The sequence below is a fragment of the Mytilus galloprovincialis genome, chromosome 6, assembly GCF_965363235.1.
Source record: "Mytilus galloprovincialis chromosome 6, xbMytGall1.hap1.1, whole genome shotgun sequence".
Taxonomy (NCBI): domain Eukaryota; kingdom Metazoa; phylum Mollusca; class Bivalvia; order Mytilida; family Mytilidae; genus Mytilus; species Mytilus galloprovincialis.
This window is the reverse complement of record NC_134843.1, coordinates 47,301,535-47,322,041: the sequence shown is the minus strand read 5'-3', so window position 1 is coordinate 47,322,041 and position 20,507 is coordinate 47,301,535. Positions and strand designations below refer to the sequence as shown.

Sequence of the window (20,507 nt, the reverse complement as noted above, 5' to 3'; positions counted from 1 at the left end):
AATTGTGAGGCGACCAACGTCACAGAGTTCGTTATATTATTTGATCTCCCCAACGAACACACCTGATGTGTTTATCATTTAAAAAATCAATGCACTGAAATAATAGGATTGTTGTCAGTTTCACAAAGAGTTTCAAGGCCATCTTCAAAATGTTTTGAAAAATTTGATGGATTTCAGTTTAAGAAAATCATTTATTTTTAGCTAAGTTATTGCCTGAAACTTCCAGACATTAAGCATATTTCCTGTAGGGGCAGTAAGGCCTGGGGTTGGCCCAAGAAAATAAAAAGATAACTATTTCAAAATGGCACATAATATTTAGGAATGCATAGGGTCAAGAAATACAAATGGAAAACATAAAGATTTTTTATCTGATGACGTCACAATTACGTAATAATATGTACTGTTTTTCACAAAAACGATGCAAAATACAGAATTTATGCAGTGTTCTATCTTTATTTCGGTTGAGGAAACATCGTGCGCAGCTAAGAAACAACAAAATAATTTAATAGAAGCTTAATTTTAACTATTGACATAATCTCACCAAATATAAAGTTGTTTCTTGGGTGCGCACATACTTTTTCAATCTAAAATATACTTTAAAAATTTGACGAACAACAAGGAAAATCACGAAATTTTACAAAATATGCAAATTATGTCATGATTTGTTGCCATGCTAACTTGTTTTGATTTTCTGAATACCTTAGTCAAGTTTTCAGTAATTCGAGAATATGTATGATAACTTTTGAATTTGCAGTAATTTTTGGCCAAATAAGGGCCTTATTGCCCCCACTCCTTTGATGACATCATTTCGGGCAATAAGTTACTTTTGGGAGTTTTGTTTTTCTTCCACATACATGTTAATTCGATGAAATATTCTTGAAAAGACCGTGTAAATTTACGTCAAACATCTGTCATTTTAAACTAAAAAAATAGATTTTGCAAAATGCTTTACAAATTTTGAAATTAATTTGTTTGAAAAAATGCAACAACAATCTTTTGAAGTCATTTTTTGAAAAATCAATTATTTAATGAGATTTGAGATTTGTAATTTTCATTTTACATTTTTTGATTTCACGAGGATATAAAAAAAAGAGTAATATTAAGTTTGTGTAAAGAATGATTTAATTTTTTAACAGTTTTTTACTAGTTAAAAAATTATTTTCCAAAAATTGATATAAACCGATTTGAAAAATCTTCATTTTTAATTGTTTTGTTCGTATTTAAAACGGAACTTACGCATGTTTATTTTTGGTATGTCTCCTCAATGGTCGAACCGATATGAGCGGGTCAAAAATAGACAACCGAAGATAAAAATTTTGTCAGTCACATCATCTGTCCATTTGTTTTATTGGATGTGTAAATATGATTCTTTCACATCTTTATTTGAAAAGACCGACAAGCAAGAACAGTTTTTATGAATCTGTTTGGATGAATTCTAAATGACAGTTCAACGCAAACATTCGAATGGTATATTACTAATGTTAGTTTTTATTAATTTTGAATAATATTTTATTTCCTGGGAAACACTCTCAATAAAAATATTTTTGATTCCTGCATGGTAGTACCGAGTATCGATTACCAAAATGATACTCGACTAATCCGTCTCCTATTATAATGTTGTTGCTTTTTCAAGCTTAATAAAAAGATATAATAGTTAGAATAAATGCACCAAGATTGTTTTGCAAATTGAGTGGTTAAATTTATATTGTGATTCATTTGGTTTGTGTAATTTGCATTAGACATCTGGTTTGAAGAAACTGGGATTTGCAAAATGGTTAATATAAAAAAAATGATGTACATTCCCAAGTAAAATAAATTAAAAAAAGTCACTTTTCTATTCACAACTCTCCAACATTGCTCTCAGCTGAATTGTCCAAGAATCTACACACAAATAAAGGTGTTGCAACATCATCATTTTCTTATTCTATTCACAGTCCTTTAATTCAATTCAAAAGCAAATGGAAAATGCATTATAAACTGTAAAAGGCTGTACAAAAGATAGAGAACGTCTGACAAGGGCATACATGTATATTCTTATGGTGTTGTCAGTTTGTTATCGAATTATTTAATAAATCACCTATATTATTTTCTCTTTCAAACCGATTTAAAAGGAAATATTTATCTATTACGGACCAAGCGAAATGTTTTGTTGAGAACATTTACACTGGGAACGAAATTGGATCGATCTTTATTTGTATTGATCTCAAAAAGTTCGCAATTACATTGCACAAGCAAGATCGATCGCGATCGATCTTATTTAATCCAGTGCGTTTTAGACCCCGTTCACACTAGAACATTTTTATCGATTTAAACTAGACCGGTTCAATTTAGATCGATTTAAGGGCCAATGTGAACGCTTTGAATCGATCTTCAATCGGTCTAAACTTCAATCGATTAAAAAAAATGCTAGTGTGAACGGGGTCTTACACTACAACATAAAAAGAACCGGTCTGACCTTTATTTTCCTATCTAAATATACCAAACATCCGAAAAAAGATCGATCGCGATCGATCTAAGCGTTTACAGCAAAAAAATAAGATCGATTCAAATAAGATCGATCTTTTCTAAACCACTTTAAGAGGTAGACTTTTTGAGTCCGATGGAAGATCGATCTTAACCGTTTACATTGGACCAAAGATCGATCTTTTTTGTCACTGTAAACGGGGTCTTAGACCCGGTTCACACTAGCAATTTTTTTAATCGATCTAATTTGAATCGATCTAAATAAAACCAGTTAGCGTTTACATTATCTTTAATCATAACGATCTCTATCGGTCTAAACCGATCCACTGCGTTCACACTACAATCAAAAACGCAATCGATCTAACCTTTTTACCCGTAAAACTGTAAACATTGTGTATAAATAGAACTGATTTATTAAATTCATCTATTGATACTCTGACACACAGACTTGAAAAAAAAATGGATAAAGTTATTGTTTCTCCCGAATTAGAAGTTAAAATTTTGGTACAGGTGTTATTGCCGTTTTCTTTAATTTTGAAAAAAATATTTGTAGTAACGAAGTTACAACACGACGAAATATCGCGGTTCCTGAAAAGAAAAAAAAAAAATGATCATAAGAAAAGAAGACACAGATTTCGCAAATCTATGCGGTGGCGAAGACAAAATGTTTTCAGTTTGTTTTAAATGTCTGTAAACAGAGAAATATGGATTAAACAACGAACCTCTGAGAAAGTTTTGGCGCTGTACATGCGCATACGTTATTTTCGATTCAATCGTACTAGTTTAAACCGATCTCTGCGTTCACATTTAAAGTAAGATCGGTTTACTTTAGATCGATTCAAACTAAACTAACTCTTTTGGTGTTTTAGTTTAGACCGATTGAAGATCGATTCAAAGCGTTCACATTGGCCCTTAAATCGATCTAAATTGAACCGGTCTAGTTTAAATCGATAAAAATGTTCTAGTGTGGACGGGGTCTAAGATCTTTTTTAAAGATCGATCTTTGGTCCAGTGTAAACGGGTAAGATCGATCTTCAATCGGACATATCAAGTCTACCTCTAGAGGTGGTTTTAAAAAGATCGATCTTATTTGAATAAATCTTTCTTTTTGCTGTAAACACTTAGGTTGATCGCGATCGATCTTTTTTCAGGTGTTTGTTATATTTAGATAGGAAAATAAAGGTTAGACCGGTTCTTTTTATGTTGTAGTGTAAACGCACTGTATTAAATAAGATCGATCGATCTTGCATGTGCAATGTAAACGCGAACTGGTCTTTTTAAGATCGATTCAAATAGAGATCGATTGAATTTCGTTGCCAGTGTAAACGGGGTCTAAGTTGCCTCTGTCTTTGCAGTGGTCTTGTAGGGTAGTGTTTTAGGTTACAAAGAGGCAGAATAGAAAGGCGACATTCAAATCTCATAAGTCAAGAGAAACCGACAACGCTATGACTAAAATTGTCAACATAATAACAACATAATGTAATCATACCTTTCTTGGTGACAAAAATCAGCGGAGTATTATAAGTTCCATTCCACATTGCACGATGAACAATACTACACAGAGATCTTGCACAGTATTCAAGAATATACACCCATACTGTTATTGTAAACCTTCAAAAGAATTAGATGTTATAAGAGATTCAATTATATTGTAAAGCTTGATTCGATTGACTCTAAAATTGTAATTAGTGGAAGGGGATGGCGGAAACCTAGGAACATTTCATGCAAAACAAGCATAACATTTCAATCTGTTTATCAAAGATATACGTTTGTATTTATTGATCAAGTAGATATACATTCAGGAAATCATCCAGAAACAACAAAGTGCATCTATTGACCTTAACATTACAGAATAATTGTGTATCCCTTTATCTTAACTGCTTGATATAATTATGCTTAAATTGAGGATGTTCGCTACTCTTTTATTGACGTTTGGTCAGATATTCGAAATACTCTAGTTTTATTCTTGAAGTGCTGATAAAAAAAAAACGTCCGCTAACCCTTACTGTCTTTTAATTATTTTATTACATATTGTAAAAAACATTTTTGAAAATCCTAGTTATGTATTCATAGTTGTTGAAAGAAAATATGTGTAAATGTTAAACATGATATAGCAAAAATCTAATGAAAGAGAATCATTTCTCCCCAAATTTTCAATTGATTAAACCTCAAAAACCTAATATTTTCCAGGTTTTTAATAACCGTTATTTGTATTCTATTTATTCATAAGGCCAACCTTAAAAATATGTTTGTTTGCAGTTTTCCGACTGTACCTTCAGACTGAAGGGTCGGTAGGTAGGAAAAATATTTTATTTTATCAGCCAAAATACAGTTTAAACAAGCAGTTACACTAAACCAAGTTTCTTGTGAAGAAGAAAAAACATTTTAAAACAACAAACACTGGACATGCTGAAAACCAACATCAAATGAACAGACATTTTCAGATAAAAAACTTTTTAACCAAAACTGAAACTTTAACATTATCCAATTTATGACATAAAATATGGTATAATTATTAAATACTGGAACACTTATAAACAAGGAATATGTCATTATGACTAGAACTGTTTTAAAGAAATATATTCAGACATGTATGCTTCTTGACTAGAATTTTTTCATGAGTAGAGTATTTTCATCAGAAAAATGTAGATATTAAAGATTTATAAGACAATGTATTAAAAAGTGTATTTTTAATAAAAAAAAATAAAAATTGAATCTTCCTCAATTGAAAAAAAAGGCAACTTGAAAAAAAAGTATTAAGACATTCGACTGTTTTCATATTTCTAACAATATTTAATTATATTTGATAAGGTTATATTTTTGTCAGGCTTTAATGAAAACCAAAGAAATCTTAAGTTTGGGGTGAAATCCATAGCACCCCATTAAAAGTAAATGGTCTGTACTGAAATGTTTTTAATGCATAAAAAAAAATTGGCAACATAGCTCCTAAGGACATGTTTTAATTGAATTCACACAGGCCACACAGTTTGGGTATATTTAATATTGTAAGAAAGAGAATAATTGCAATGAGTGGGGCACCCCCCTTATCCTAAAGAAGCATACTCATTGCAATCGAAGATAGATTTAATATAGAGAGAGTATATTTATTTTTCAAGCTAACCATTCATTTTCTCTACATCTTTGTGTAGTTAGGGTTGCTTCTTATTGATTTGGCATGATCTATATCCATTAACATTTCAAATGAGCCCTTCCTCCGTACAGGCGTGCCTCTTTATACAGATATCCATGAAGATTTAAGTCACGGAGGAGTGGTTTCATCTTTGTCGTCTTCACAACGATTTGTAGAAAATATGCCATACTTCAAGCTGCTGTCGAATTATTTAACCACTGAAATTGGTTCCATAAAGTCAGGCTCCACAGATTCTGTACCCGATTTGTTTGAGACAGAATGGTTATTGTGTCAGTTATGAATATCCGCTGCATCATCGTCAATGATATCATCACACATCATTACATGTGCCTGAATCTGTATAAACAGTTTACTAATAAACTTTTTTGTTTGTTATTTGTCTTAAAATTGACACGAGACGACAGCGTAAAGTACTCCTCCGTGACTTCATGGATACCTGTAAACAATTTCCATGTGCTTTATCATTAAAGAGGGACGAAAGATACCAAAGGGACAGTCAAAATGGTCACATGAACGCTTGACGGGAAGCTAAGAAAAACCGAACTTGAAATGCGTAATTGACCCAGACTTTAAATCATTTCCGGAAAGGACCCAAAGTTCCGGATCGCGTCAATAGAAGTATTAAAAAAAATTTCTTCAAATTTAAAGCAATAAAATTCTCACAGTCGGGAGGATTTTCAAGGGTCGGTCGGTAAACTGCAAACAAACAATATTTTAATTTAAGCCTAACAGTCTTTAACAAAGCAGAGGAGAAAACAGCCCTAAGCAAGTAAAACCCAAGTATTCAATCGGAAAGCAATCTTGTCGGACGGACAGACGGGTGCACAAAATCACGAATTAAGGGTTCCAAATTACAATGTAGCTCTAATTTCTTGAAGTGGTTGTTGATCTACCAACGTTTTAGTGGCGAAGACAGTAAAAATGACTTCAGAGGTTATAACAATTTGTATAAACTGACAATGTTTCTTTTTTTGTGGGTCATTGTTCTATTAAATAATTGCATAAGTGTTGGTTTTTAATGTAAAATAGCGGAATTCTAATCTAAAAGTAAAATTTCTGTGACGTATATATATAAACATTTATAAAATTGATAATAGAAAATGAGAATGTGTAAAAGAGAAAACAATCCGATTAAGTAGCAAAAAACAACCCAAGGCCACCAGTGGGTCTTAAGGTGCATTCACACGATACGATTTTCCGTTCGATTTTCCATTCGACTTGACACTGTCGCACAGGTAAATCGTACAGCGTTCTGTTCACACGATACGATTTTCCATTCGATTTTCAACAGATTTGAACAAGTGCTTTTATATTTCTAAACGCAGCAACTTCCGAAATTTTCTTTATACGCAATTATTATTAAAGTTTAAACAAATATTATTGAATTATTGAATGGTGATTGGTGAATGAATTTCCAAGGACTATTCCCAAATTCTCCAAAATATTGTTCCGTCTTGCCAGTTTTTTTATGTAGCTTTTTATACTTTTGTATCATATATATATTTTATGTTTCTTTAATTATATTTTTGATATTATTATCTTTAATACATATTGCACTACCATCTTGAAACTACCATAGCGATCGTACTGGCCGTAACAAATATTTTCTTCTTTTAAGTATGGTTGCAAAGTCCATAGCCCGTTATTTCGGCAAAAGTTAGCCGAGCTGAACAAAACTTAAAATTGATCTGTAAATCATCTTGGTTAACTCACATGCCAAAAATCATCCCAATATCTGAAAGCGTTTAGAAAAAATAGTCCCTATAACTGTAATTTTCAACAATTTATCAATTTTTAATACTGGATTTAAGTATGGTTGCATTTGGATACAGTAACTCCTCATAACGGAATCCTGAATCGTTTGGGGGTCTGTTCAGACCAATTTTTCTTTGATTCAATAAGGATTCAAAATAAAACTGGTGTTACTATATAGTAAACAATGTTACATCTACAAAATAAACACAGAATGGAAACTTTTGTCTGGATCATAAAAAAACATAGGTGAAAAAATTGTCAAAATACATGTATGTGCAATTTATACTATTGTAACAATGTATATTGTTTTGGTGAATTATTTGTAAAAAAAATAATGATAATACATTCAATTTGTAGTAATAAGTTCATTATAGCTCTTTTAATGGGAATAAAACATCCTCTTTTAAACGCAACCCTCCATAAGTAATATTAAATATCATTAGGCAAAATTAAGATTATAAATGCAAGTAATCGTTCATAAAATGTGATGAAGTTTGTTTGTGTGGCTCATCAGTGTTTTTCGTTTTTTTGTATTGATTCGACCGTTTGGTTTCCTATTTGAATTGTTTTACACTAGTCATTTGGAGTCCTTTATAGCTTGCTGTTCGACGTTAGCCAATACTTCGTACTGATAGACGTACTTTGACCCATAATTGCTTAATTTTTTACATATTTGACTTGAATGGAGATTTGTCTCATTGGCACTCTACCACACTAGTCTTTTTATTTCAATTGATATACAGGGGAAAATATGAAAAGGGAAATTAATGGTATTTGACTTAACGAGGATCTGCAAATTTGGGCTAACTTTTATGAGTAGGCGAATCTCAATATTGCAAAAACTGTAACTATACCATTGAGAAGAATAACAATTAGATTACTAAGCTGTTATTTTTCGATGGAAACACTGGAAATTTACTACAAACCTTGGTTTATTCACTAGCTGCACCCTCTTATACTCCAGCTCATCATTCATATACTTATTTACAGATCTGTATACTCCATATTGCAAACCATTTAATGACAGAGGATATTTTAGAAAATCTGCTACTTCTAATTAAAGAAAAATTGAAAATTAACCGCTGATCAATTATTAGACATTTAAACACAGGTGACTAGCAGTAAGTATAACGCAAATTTCTTTTCTATTTCTCACCTGTTTAAATAATGATAATAAAGGAAATCATTTTTTTTCATATTTGGAAAATCAGATCATCATAAAAACTATTTTTAATCTTGTTCCATCAAAGATATCGTTAAGTCTAGGTATTATTGTCTGTTACATGCAGAGCAAATTGGAAAATTGACCCCCTACAGCATATAAATATATAGTGTATCAAAGGTTTGAGTTCGAATCCCGCTGAGGGACGAACAAAAAAAAAAAAAAAAAATTGTCAGTAGAAAATCTAACTCTAACACTGTTTGGAGTAATTTTCAGACTTATATAAATATTTGTATTAACCATGTATCTCTATCACTCTGAGATCCAGTGGGAATATATATTGTATGGTTTGTCACTTGTTTAGACTTGTTTGTATTATATATATATATATATATATATATATATATATATATATATATATATATATATATATATATATATAAGGTGCCTAGAAAATCAACCTCACGATGTTAGAGTAGATTTGATTCGTAACTTCCTCCCCGTATATACATGTATATAAACAAGTCTAAATTGAAAACTACGTTCAAACCTATGATTGTGTTGGTATCAGCCCAACAATGTAAGATCTGAAAATTTACTTTTACAAATTTTTGCATGAACCCCCCGAGGGGTTCATGCTTATATATTGGCGAGTTTTGGATGTGTCACTCGATATCTCTCGGACGGAAGTCAGAATAAATTTCTAGGAACGTCTCGAAAAGTTTTTGGTCATTTATACAGGTCTTAACAGGTCGTTATCAAGTCTTTGATATGGTCCCTTGATGACCCTTGACGATGCAATAATTCTATACTATTAAACGAGAAGACCTCATTTTGTCATACATTCTTATGATCATTCAGTTGGGGTTATTTTGGGATAAAAACGAAAAATTTAGGTGTCATACCACCAATTACGCCCTTAAATTTAGAACGTATGTGAAAGTAGGCCTACTCGGACAAAAAATAGTGCATTTGATGTCATTGTTTACTTAAACCAACATACAAAATGGCAGAAATGAAACTTTTGGTGAAAGAGAAATATATTAAGACCATTTTGAGCTAAAATTTACTTGTTTATGAGTTTGCATTCAAAATTGAGGATTAATGCACCCCATAGTATACTAATTTAAGATTTCCAGAAAACCAGGGGTTATTTTTAGTGGTACCTCCATTCGGAAGACCTTTTCTTTTTTATATGATTTTAAACACCTGTTGAAAATTGGCATGTAGAAAGCTGATACATGTACAATTCAGGATATACCTGGTTTCTATGAAGTTAAACTTAAGGTAAAATATTTAGAAAGCTGTGAAAATTGTAAAATTTGGTTGAACAGATAGGGACTTTTAATTGGTGGTATGACACCAGAATGCGTCCGGATATTTTCCCGTCATTGGACAAAACTTTAAGTCAGATGAGACTTCCGGTTTGTGTTTTTCTGTACTTTGAACATACAAAGACTATGAATAAAGTATATAAATTTGCTTTCTGCTGTCATTTTGAGTTCTAGCATGTATCATCCTTGTTTAACGTGTTTCAGTTTGGGTTATTTTGGGAGGAAAACGAAAATGAATAATATTTGCTATTTACTATCAATTAGTTTACAGTGGCGGATCCAGAACTTTTCATAAGGGAGGGGGGCACTGACTGACCTAAAAAAAAAGGGGGGGGGCGTTCCTCTCATGCTTCAGTGATTCCCCATATCATCAACCAATTTTTTCAATGAAATGGGGGCCAGGGCCTCCAGGCCCCCATGGGATCCGCCTATGGTTTATAATCAACGGCGGTCACTGCGGATATATTTCTGTACATACTTACATACATTTACTATGAATAACTGTATTTCTTATAATTTACTATAAATTCCTTTTCTGTACCTTGAACATACAAAGACTATGAATAAAGTATATCAATTTGCTTTCTGCTATCATTTTGAGTTCTAGCATTTATCATACTTGCTTAACGTATTTCAGTTTGGGTCAGTGGCGGATCCAGAACTTTTCATAAGGGAGGGGGGCACTGACTGACCTAAAAGGGGGGGGGGGGGCGTTCCACTCATGCTTCAGTGATTTCCCATATAATCAACAAAATTTTTTCAACGCCCCCCCCCCCAACCGGGATGGGATCCGCCTATGGTTTACTATCAACGGCGGTCACTGCGGATATATTTCTGTATACATACATTTACTATGAATAACTGAATAACTGTATTTGTTATAATTTACTATAAATTCCAATGGTTATCTTGGGGGGGGGGGGCGGGGGGGGGGGGGCTCTTTACTATTTATGGCGTTCACTGATGTATATATATATGTATGTAAGTACCTTTGACTTTTGATACCTCCTGAAATTCTCTGTATAGTAACTAAATATATGCATGTTCAAAGAGTACAGAAAAACAGAAGGTATAGAAATCGGTATTTGGAAAATATGGGGAGGGCAAAAAATGTGCCCAGTCCCTAAGTACCTTTGACTTTTGATACCTCTCCTGAAATTCTCTGTATACATGTTCATAGATTACAGAAAAACAGAAGGTATAAAAATCGGTATTTGGAAAATAGGGGGAGGGCAAAAAATGTGCCCAGTCCCTAAGTACCTTTGACTTTTGATATCTCTCCTGAAATTCTCCAGTCAGTATATTTTTTTTACAGTTTAATTACGCTCTATTTCCCCACGATTTCGCGGGTGTGTTCTAGTTTGTTTTAAAACGACCACTGTACACTGTGTGAATCTAAGTCAATCATAACGTGGTAGTGTCTGTTGTCTCGATAACATGAAAACTAATTATGTTTGAAGATAGAACCACGGGATACTGTGTATTTCATCATAGACTTACGGGAGAGAACATTCTGGTTAAAATATTAATATTAGATCGGAAAACAAAAAGATAATATTCTTATCAAATTTATTTAATTCATTCCGAATCAAAGAAATATATATAAAATATGTTTCTAAAGAAACTAACAATGATTGAAATCAGAATGTTTTCAGAGTTGCAATTAAGAAATAAGTATTTTATATGACAAGATACTCTGCTTTGGTATTTTTAAATATTCATTTGTACAGGAAACATAAAAATTAAATCTTAATAAATTCTTGCATTCTACAAAAAAAATGTTTATACACAATAATCCTACGTTAATTATTTCATACCATTTTGTTATTTGGGTTTTATGAGTAATTTTTTTTTTTGTATTATAATATATCCATAAAACGGAAAGTAAGATAAATTGATTAAATATTCAAATTTTAAACGGTCGTGAATAAAAAAACTTGTATGTTTTCAATTCATAAAGCATGATTTTAAATCCTTGCAGCTCACAACAACCGTAAAAATAATTTACAATTATCACAACAAAATTTAATTACGACCATAATGTTGATTATTTGATACTATTTTAGTATGGATTTAGAAGCCTTTGCTTATATTTTGCATAGTAATATATTCACATAGTGGAATGTTTGAATCTAAAAATAGATTCATTCGATAAATAAAATGTGTTTATTGATATTAATATATATTCAAAGGATTTGAAAAAAATTACTAACAGGATCGTTAGTTTATTATAAAATTTCAATTCAAATTTTGTTTGTTTGTTTTTTAATAGTTTAACCTTATAGCATCTACATATTTGTACTATGGTACGGTTTTGAAAATTGTATTCATTGCGTTGACCAACTATCCTACACGTCTTGATTCATTCACATTATAGATCACCTTTCAAAAGCACACTATGGGTTTGCGTTCTCAAAAAATTCTGGATAAAATGTCAATGAATCTGGAGTCAAAACAATTAATGTAGACCGTTTGACATTCGAATTCAACTATTAGATTTTCCTGAGTATCAGTGAGATGCTTTCTATTTACTATTTCGTGCGCTAAAATGCTACTTGCATGCAAAACTATTAAATTCACTCGTGAAAGCTTATGTTCGTTTTTGTTATCTAAATACAGGACACGGCAGAAAGAGCTTTACATGTGACCGACCTTCAAGCACGGTCATCATTACTAACGATATTCTGACCTCGAGTTGTTTCTATTTTGTTTCTTTTTTTGAGTCACTGTCCTATTATAAATTTGAACTGTTCGAAAAGCCAACTTTAATGGATTGTCTACCCAAAGAATAGATTCCTTAACTTTGTAATGTATTTAGCCTTCTAACCTTTTTCATTCGAGCGTCACTGATACTTTTCTTGTAGACTTAACTCGTGTCTGGCGAACATCATTTTAATTCTAGTATCTTTTTATATCTACATACCTTTTTATATAAATTGGTTATTTTGAAAGTGTGTAAAGGTATTCATAAACTTCTGAATTAAAAAATTCTTCGGCAAAACTAAGTTTCCCTGTATAATGTTTGAATTGATTTAAGTAAAATCAGGAAATCCTTAAAATTTGAGATGTTTATATGAGACCAAAATAAGTCTCTTCATAAGAGGTCCCAATCAATTGCATGCCACAGGTTTCACCGCATACAACATCTACCATGAGAACAAAATATAAAGATATGATAGATAAAATAAATGCATCCAGAATTCCAGATTATAAAGCAAACTGAGTGCATAAATTTATATTGCGATAGGTTTGTGCAATTTGCATAAATCATCCGGTTAGTAGAAATTAGGATTTGCCAAAGGGTTATAATCGGAAACATTATGTACATTCCCAAATAATAAATAAAATAGTCGAGCTTTAAAATAACTATTCAAATAGAAGTTGTAAATATATGCTTTCAACTGGCTTCTTCTATTCACAGTCAATTATTTCAATTCAAAAGCAAACACAAATTCAGCAACAATCTTTTGGTGACCCGGCAGTCAGCGTTCTTAGGTTCATGTATTGCTTTTCTTTTTTTAAAGAAAGCAACTTGTTTGTTCTTCCCTCACTGTGATTCGAACTTATACTACTGAGATAGCGTGACACCAAATCGCCTTGTACTATATATACATGTATACAAGTCTAAATTGAAAACAACATTCAAACGTATGATTGCCTTGGATAAAAACCGCAATTTTTATACGTGTGCATGTAAAACAAATTTCGTTGTAGAGGAGTCTAAATACAGTACAAACAAAACTTTCTAAAAGACCAAAAAAGTGAAAAAGTGTATTTTAACAAAACACATTTGACTAACAGGTCGAACAACTTATGTTCTTAAACCCTGCTGACTGCCATTGACGATTGCGAAATAAATTGATCACAAGATGTAACAAAATGGATATATATATATTCTGCTAGAATTTTAAACTTCTGTGTTTGGCTATAAAATAGCCAGGTAAGTCATTCAAAGTACTATTTTTAAATGGGGATTATCTCACGTGCTCCTGAATTGTAGACATATAAGGTTCTACATGTGGTCCCAGTCGTGGTACTCATGCAAGTACAAATCCACCAGTCTTTGAGTTATATGTCTAATGCGGTAGGTGACTTTCAAGAAACAGTAAAGCAGTAAACACTATACGAAATTGTAGTTACGACAATAGAACGGAATATGCACGGCCCTTTGTGCTAACTTATAACCAATGATATTCCTGGAAGTTTATACGATGCAATGCAAATTATATTTATATTGGTCCTAACATCATTTCCTAAGCATTAAAAACTTTATAAATACCTCATAGATGAGAAGGTGATATTGTGACCCTTAAATCGCGTCTTCTGAATTATTTTTTTTAAGTTCATATCGGTTTTCATATTATTGACATTCAACTATGACCGGGCTGACTGTTCCACGTGTGAGAGTACTGGCACCGGGTAATATGGTGACCGGATTGTGTAACAAGATCCTGACTGAGTGTGTTTGCGAATTACTGAATAGTGCGATGACGCTAACCACACAATATACGAGTACTCTAAATGACAATGCCATGCGGAATTATGACTGAAACTCTTAATATGAAACACTGGGGCAAACATATGAGACTGAAAAAAACACACGATGAACTATTCAATAATTGATTAGGGAAATTTTTTATTACGAATAAGCTCATCATAGATACCAGGATTAAAATTTGTATTAACGCCAGACGCGCGTTTAGTCTACAAAAGACTCATCAGTGACGATCGAATCCAAAAAAGTTTAAAAGGCCAAATAAAGTACAAAGTCGAAGAGCATCAACTTTGTTTAATGTAAAATCTTTAGTTCATTTACAATCTGATTCATCGAATTTCAAGGATTATAGTACTATACAACTTTTATTACTTAGGAGAATAAATGTAAATTTACAATCTGATTTTACATTAAAGAACATACAGTTATGAATAAGGCCATTTAAAATAGTATATGTGGTTCCAGTTACATATAAAAAAATAAAAATTGAAAGTATGTCTTTTTTTACATTGAGTCTATTGGAGCAACATTCTGACATAAAACAGAGCTTAATCGAAAATGACCAAACAATCTTTAGATACTAGTAGGCTATTAATAACGCTAAAAAGTAGGGTAGGTAGGGTAAATAAAGGCAACAGTAGTATACCGCTGTTCAAAACTCGTAAATCTATGGACAAATTCGAACCACACATATATTTTATTTGGTCTTATTCTATAATGTAAAATCAGATTGAAAATTTACATTTATTCTTTTAAGTTCTTAAAGTAGTATGATCCTTGACATTCGATGAATCAGATTTATTTTTATATTCATGGATTTTATTTGCTAAATGTATCTGTTCGAACAGTTTTTGGTTTGTCTTTGATATTTTTACCTATTATATCTGTATTTCTGGTTAACTCATCGTTGTCAATATAATGGAATTCAATGCGACTGTTATAGAAATGAGGGGTTTAGCTAGCCATAAAACCAGGTTTAATCCACCAATTTCTACATAAGAAAAATACCTGTACCAAGTAAGAAATATGACAGTTGTAACCCTTTCGTTTGATGTGTTTGAGCTTTTTGATGTTGCCATGCTTAGGGATTTTTCGTTTAGAATTTTCCTCGTTGTTCAGTATTTTTGTTATTTAACTTTTTTGTACAAGAAGTCACAGTACCCTGGACTGAAACGAATGCAAAGTCACAGCACACTTGCTGATTAAAACGACTATAAAGATCACACTCTATAAAATAAGATAAAAGTGAGATTGTATAAAAATATAAAAAAGAAGATGTGGTATGATTGCCGATGAAACATCTCATTGAGACAACTCATTGTAGTATATTCAACAGTGTATAGTTTTTTACGTTCATACTCCGACCTTGCTATGATCCTGAGAAGAGCCTACTATGATTTTACAACCACAGTACTATGTTCTACAATGTAGTTACGATCTTGCAATACTCTTATTGCGTCTAATAAGACCTTACCACGAGTGACACGATTTCTGTACGCTTTTACAAAGACCTTCCTGGTGGTTTAATGAACCATAAAAATTACTTCAAGGTCAGAAGAAACCTATTGCCTTTAGTATCTTAGATCCAAGCATGACCACGTTACTTCAACCTTAGTCACTGATCCATGTAATGAGGTCAAGGTCAGGTGAATCAAATCGGATGGATATGTAGACCTTTCCACGAATCAATATACCAAGTAAAGTTATCATAATAAGTGAATATTTCATTTGAAAAATCAACCGATTATTTTCCAAGCATTCACTGAATTATGAAAATATTGTCAAATACAATAGACATATGAAAGACGGAAACTTTGAAGCATATGGTATCTGCATGCAAAGTATGAAGCATTCAGGTCTTCTATCTTCTGAAATATAAATCTTAATACAAAGAGATTAATACATGCATGCCTTTTCCATATCAGCCTGGGTATCATCCCGAGACCCCCATATCAGCCCGAGACGGAGTCGAGGTGCTGATATGGGTAGAGGGATGATACCTAGGCTGATATGGAAAAAAACATGTATTAATGTTATAATACAAATCATCCCAAATACGGATAAATCAGCATGTGCAATACTGAAAACGTTCCACTGTCGATATTAATCAAAAGTTAATATTGCTTTTGGAACAGGGTCAATACGGAAAAAAGTCGTATTTGCCCATGGGCTAATACGGGACGTTCACTTCTGGTTTCAATTTTCTTACGCCATTACATAACTCTGGTGGTATTCGTTATATGCATAACAACATTTGTATTATATTTTTTTTAAAATAAAATCATAAAGTAAACAGGTTAAATGATTTGCAATGTTTTGTTGCATCTTAAAGTCTTGAGAAAAAAAAAAAAACAAAAAAAAAAAAAAAAAAACAGGGCCAAAATGAAAAAAAGCCGTATTGGCACATGTACTAATTACTTCCGGTTTTAATTTTCTTAAAATCATTTTATACAAGTGTTATGAACTTGATGTCTCTGTATTGGCCCTGTTATTATAGATTCTCGATCAGCTGTATTGGCCCTCGAACCTTTGTGTCTCGGGTCTAATACAGCTAACCTCGAATTTATAACAGGGCCAATACAGAAACAGTCAGTTAATAACACTATATTATTTCCTGTGACTTCAGTTTTAATGTGACTTCACTTTTAATGAAGGTATTCCTCTTCTAAAATATCAAAATTTACCAGCGTATTGATAAGTGATAATTTGAATAACGCTCAAGGTTATAATTTCAGTTCGAATACATGTCTGGATAAGAATTATTTGACATCTTACTTATGAAGGATATAAGTTTCCCAAAATATTCAATATTTGATCATGGTTATACTATTTTCTTTGTGATTGTGTACCCTTTTAGACTTGCTTATCATGTACATATAAATATATTTGTAGGATCATTTACAATAGATAATTCGACTGATCTGTAACAATCTTCAATATGTCATGTACTGTGTGTAACGACGCTTGATGAAAACTGACGAGGAAAGTTAACACCCGACCACCGAAAACTTTATTATTGTAGAGCCTACATGTATGTGGTCGAGGGGTCTAGCGCCTCGGTCTTCGTGAACGAGATTTGGTGTTTTTTTTTGTAATGTTTTATTTTGGATTTAATTCGATTGTTTATTTTGTACTGTCCTTCTGTTTTCAGCCACTTTTAATCCCTTGATAATCTGATTATTCTATGTTTTAGCCGTGTAATCAAAGTTTTTCTCTTTCCTAGATCAAATATTAAATTTCGTTGCGTTCACAATTTTTTTCCCTCTTATTTCACAGCATGAAAGAATAAAGTATTTAACATGTGTATATTTGTTATATCACCATAGAGTTTATGGTTTCTTTTACCGACAGAATGAAAGGAAAGGCCAATTCATTAGCTGCATGTCCACATTATACTTTAATGTAAACATGCATAGAATAGTGCAATACTTGTAGTAGCTGTAATTTGATCAGACCATAGATTCAAATAGAAGACAAACAAACTTACCATTTTCATACGGACAAGTCTTGATTTTCAAAACAGACAATGACACAAGAACTGTGTATCTCCAGCTAAGACATGAGTTATAGACTTTTCTTTGCGGACGCGAGAAAGGTGGTGGTATAGACGATAAATAAAACGCTTTCACTCTTGCTCGTTTATATCCGTCGTCGTTCTGTTTTGCAATCGATAAAATATCTGTGTTTAATATCCAGGCTCGGATGATAACACTATCATCATCAATAAAAATCAAGTCTGTGTTTATAAAATCCGGTCTGAACACAATTTTTTCATTAAGTTTTAGTGGTATATTTCGAGTTTTTAACGCTCCTTTTGAACATTTCCAGGATTTGTGAAATAACTTTGAATGCACATCCTTATAGTTATATTTTATAACAGCTTCTATTTCAACAGAAACTATTTTTTGTCCTGAGCATGAATATTGAACTTTCAAATTACTCGCATTTGTTAAAACAGACGGTGGATTTATAACTTTGACATACTCCTGGTCAAGCCAAACATCCTTGTGCACGATAACAGACATTGGTTTAGGGACTGTCTCGCTCGACTCACAAATAAGAACCTGTAAAACATTAAATAAGAACAACATAATACAAAAATGTAAAAAAAAATCCCTTAGTGTCGGGTTTACAATATTTTGAAGCGAAAGGGAGACAAATCAATCGGCAGAAAAACAGCAATGATAAACTTCTCCAGATCATTCCCGTTCCACCGGACAACGTCCAGAAAACACTGAACATTGTTAGGATTTTGATCCGATACATCAGAATCTGTCGCGAAATAGTCACGATTGTAATCCGACTAGACAAAATCGGCTGAGTTCCCCAAATGTTACGGGACGCACCTAACTGTCGGGGTGCTTCGCCGAACTATCCGGACCATTCCCGATCCGTAGGAATCTGTTACGAACTTTAACGACTGCGTTCAGACAATTTTAGGACATTCCAGATAATTGAGGATAGTAATCCGACTTTTTCACTTTTCGTGTCCTATCGCTGTCTGATCTCAAACGGGAGCAATAATCGGCAATGTGTGCATAAGAAAACTGTCACCATATTTGGGATGATCAGGTACTGTCGGAACGCAATCCTATCACAGTCTGCTATACCGCATTGCCAACGGCTTTGTCTGGGCTCGTATCGTAGTATCGTGTTCTGTAATTGTTGGGACTCAGACGAGGGTATTATGGCCGAATTTCGTATTAATAACGGGGACTGTTCCGGAACGGTTTAGTCAAAGACGGTTCGCAATTGGAAAGCAATCTGGACCAATCGGCAAAAAAACAGAAATGACAAATCTCTCCAGATCATGCCCGTTCTACAGGACACTGTCCAGCAAACACAGAGAATCGCTACGATTTTGATCCGACACAGGAGAATTTGTCACGACATAATCACGATTGTAATCCAACTAGACAAAATCGGAAGAGTTTTCCCGTATGTTACGAGAGGCACCTAACTGTCGGGGTGCTTGTCCGACCTTTCCGATCCTTAGGAATCTACTACAGCATTCGGACAATAATAGTACATTCCAGATCATTGAGGATAGTAATTCGCCTTTTTTTTTCGTGTCTTAGCGCTGTCTGATATCAAACGGAAGCAATGTTTGGCACCGTGTGAACGCCGCATTACCCCGTAAATGTGGTTAGCATTAAGTATTAGTCGATGCATGTAGTGTCTGTCCTTTGAAGTATAAATGTAGAATATTCCTGTTAATTGTAATTACTTTACAAACTAGCCTTGACTCCAGATAATCACACATGGTTGCATTTGGTTTAGCATTTAGTAGATATGTTATTTTTTTTCCGTCTTCATAACTGTTAAATCTATTATTATAAAAAGAATATTTAAAGCATCTGAGGAATTAATCCTGGATTTCATTTCATTACTTTGAAATAGATGGTCTGCTTTTAATTTGAACTTAATGACACGACATTACGGAAATGTTTAAGATAGATCTGAGAATGGAAACTGGGAATGTATGAAAGAGACACACTGACCAAAGAGCAGACGCTGCTCAAGGTAACAATGGGTCTGCAACGCAGGGTGAAACTCCAGCTTCCGAAGTCGGGTAACAGCTGGCCATCAACTGTAATGTATATTAGTTCAGGGAAATGGACGTCCTATTTAACTTCGAAAAGTATGAATAAACCAAAATTAAACAAAAACACACAAAAGACTAGCAAAGGTTCATGACTTTAGATAGGCGCAATAAGGCGACGGAGTTCAGCATAATTTGTGAAATCTCAACCCTCTTCCTGTACCTCTATCTAACGGAGAAAAAACAAACACACATTCGCAAAGTTAAACTCAGTTTTGAAGCAGTCCGAGTCCGATATTAACATAGGTTACAGTATTGTAGAAAGTAAGCAATCTGACAATGATCAAGATATGTTAACAAAGGACTTCTATGACATGCCAAATTCAGACCTCAATTACACAGATCGAAGATATGTGTATTCATCAATTGCAAACCAAGCACACGCCATCCTGTTGGGGTTTTAGTATCATTTCATCATAAACTAGACATTATTGAGATGGGAGCCATCTCTGTTGGCCCCGGTGTAAATAATGTGTGTTAAAAGTTTAGTCTTGATGAGCTGATGTGCTGAGGGTGGTTTTAGCTGTATTTGGCAAAACTTTTAG

General features: G+C 33.0%; 1 protein-coding gene across 2 annotated transcripts in view; it reads right to left on the bottom strand.

Moving 5' to 3' along the window:
• The window catches only part of LOC143079727 (protein sel-1 homolog 3-like), a 108,180-nt gene that overhangs the window by 79,335 nt on the left and 8,338 nt on the right, over positions 1–20,507 (bottom strand). For both annotated transcript variants that reach the window (XM_076255271.1, XM_076255273.1), the window contains exons 2-4: positions 17,848–18,424; positions 8,296–8,422; positions 3,953–4,074 (exon numbers count right to left, since the gene is read on the bottom strand). In XM_076255271.1, the coding sequence (XP_076111386.1) occupies positions 3,953–4,074; positions 8,296–8,422; positions 17,848–18,424 (826 nt within the window). The remainder of the gene's footprint in view (positions 1–3,952; positions 4,075–8,295; positions 8,423–17,847; positions 18,425–20,507) is intronic.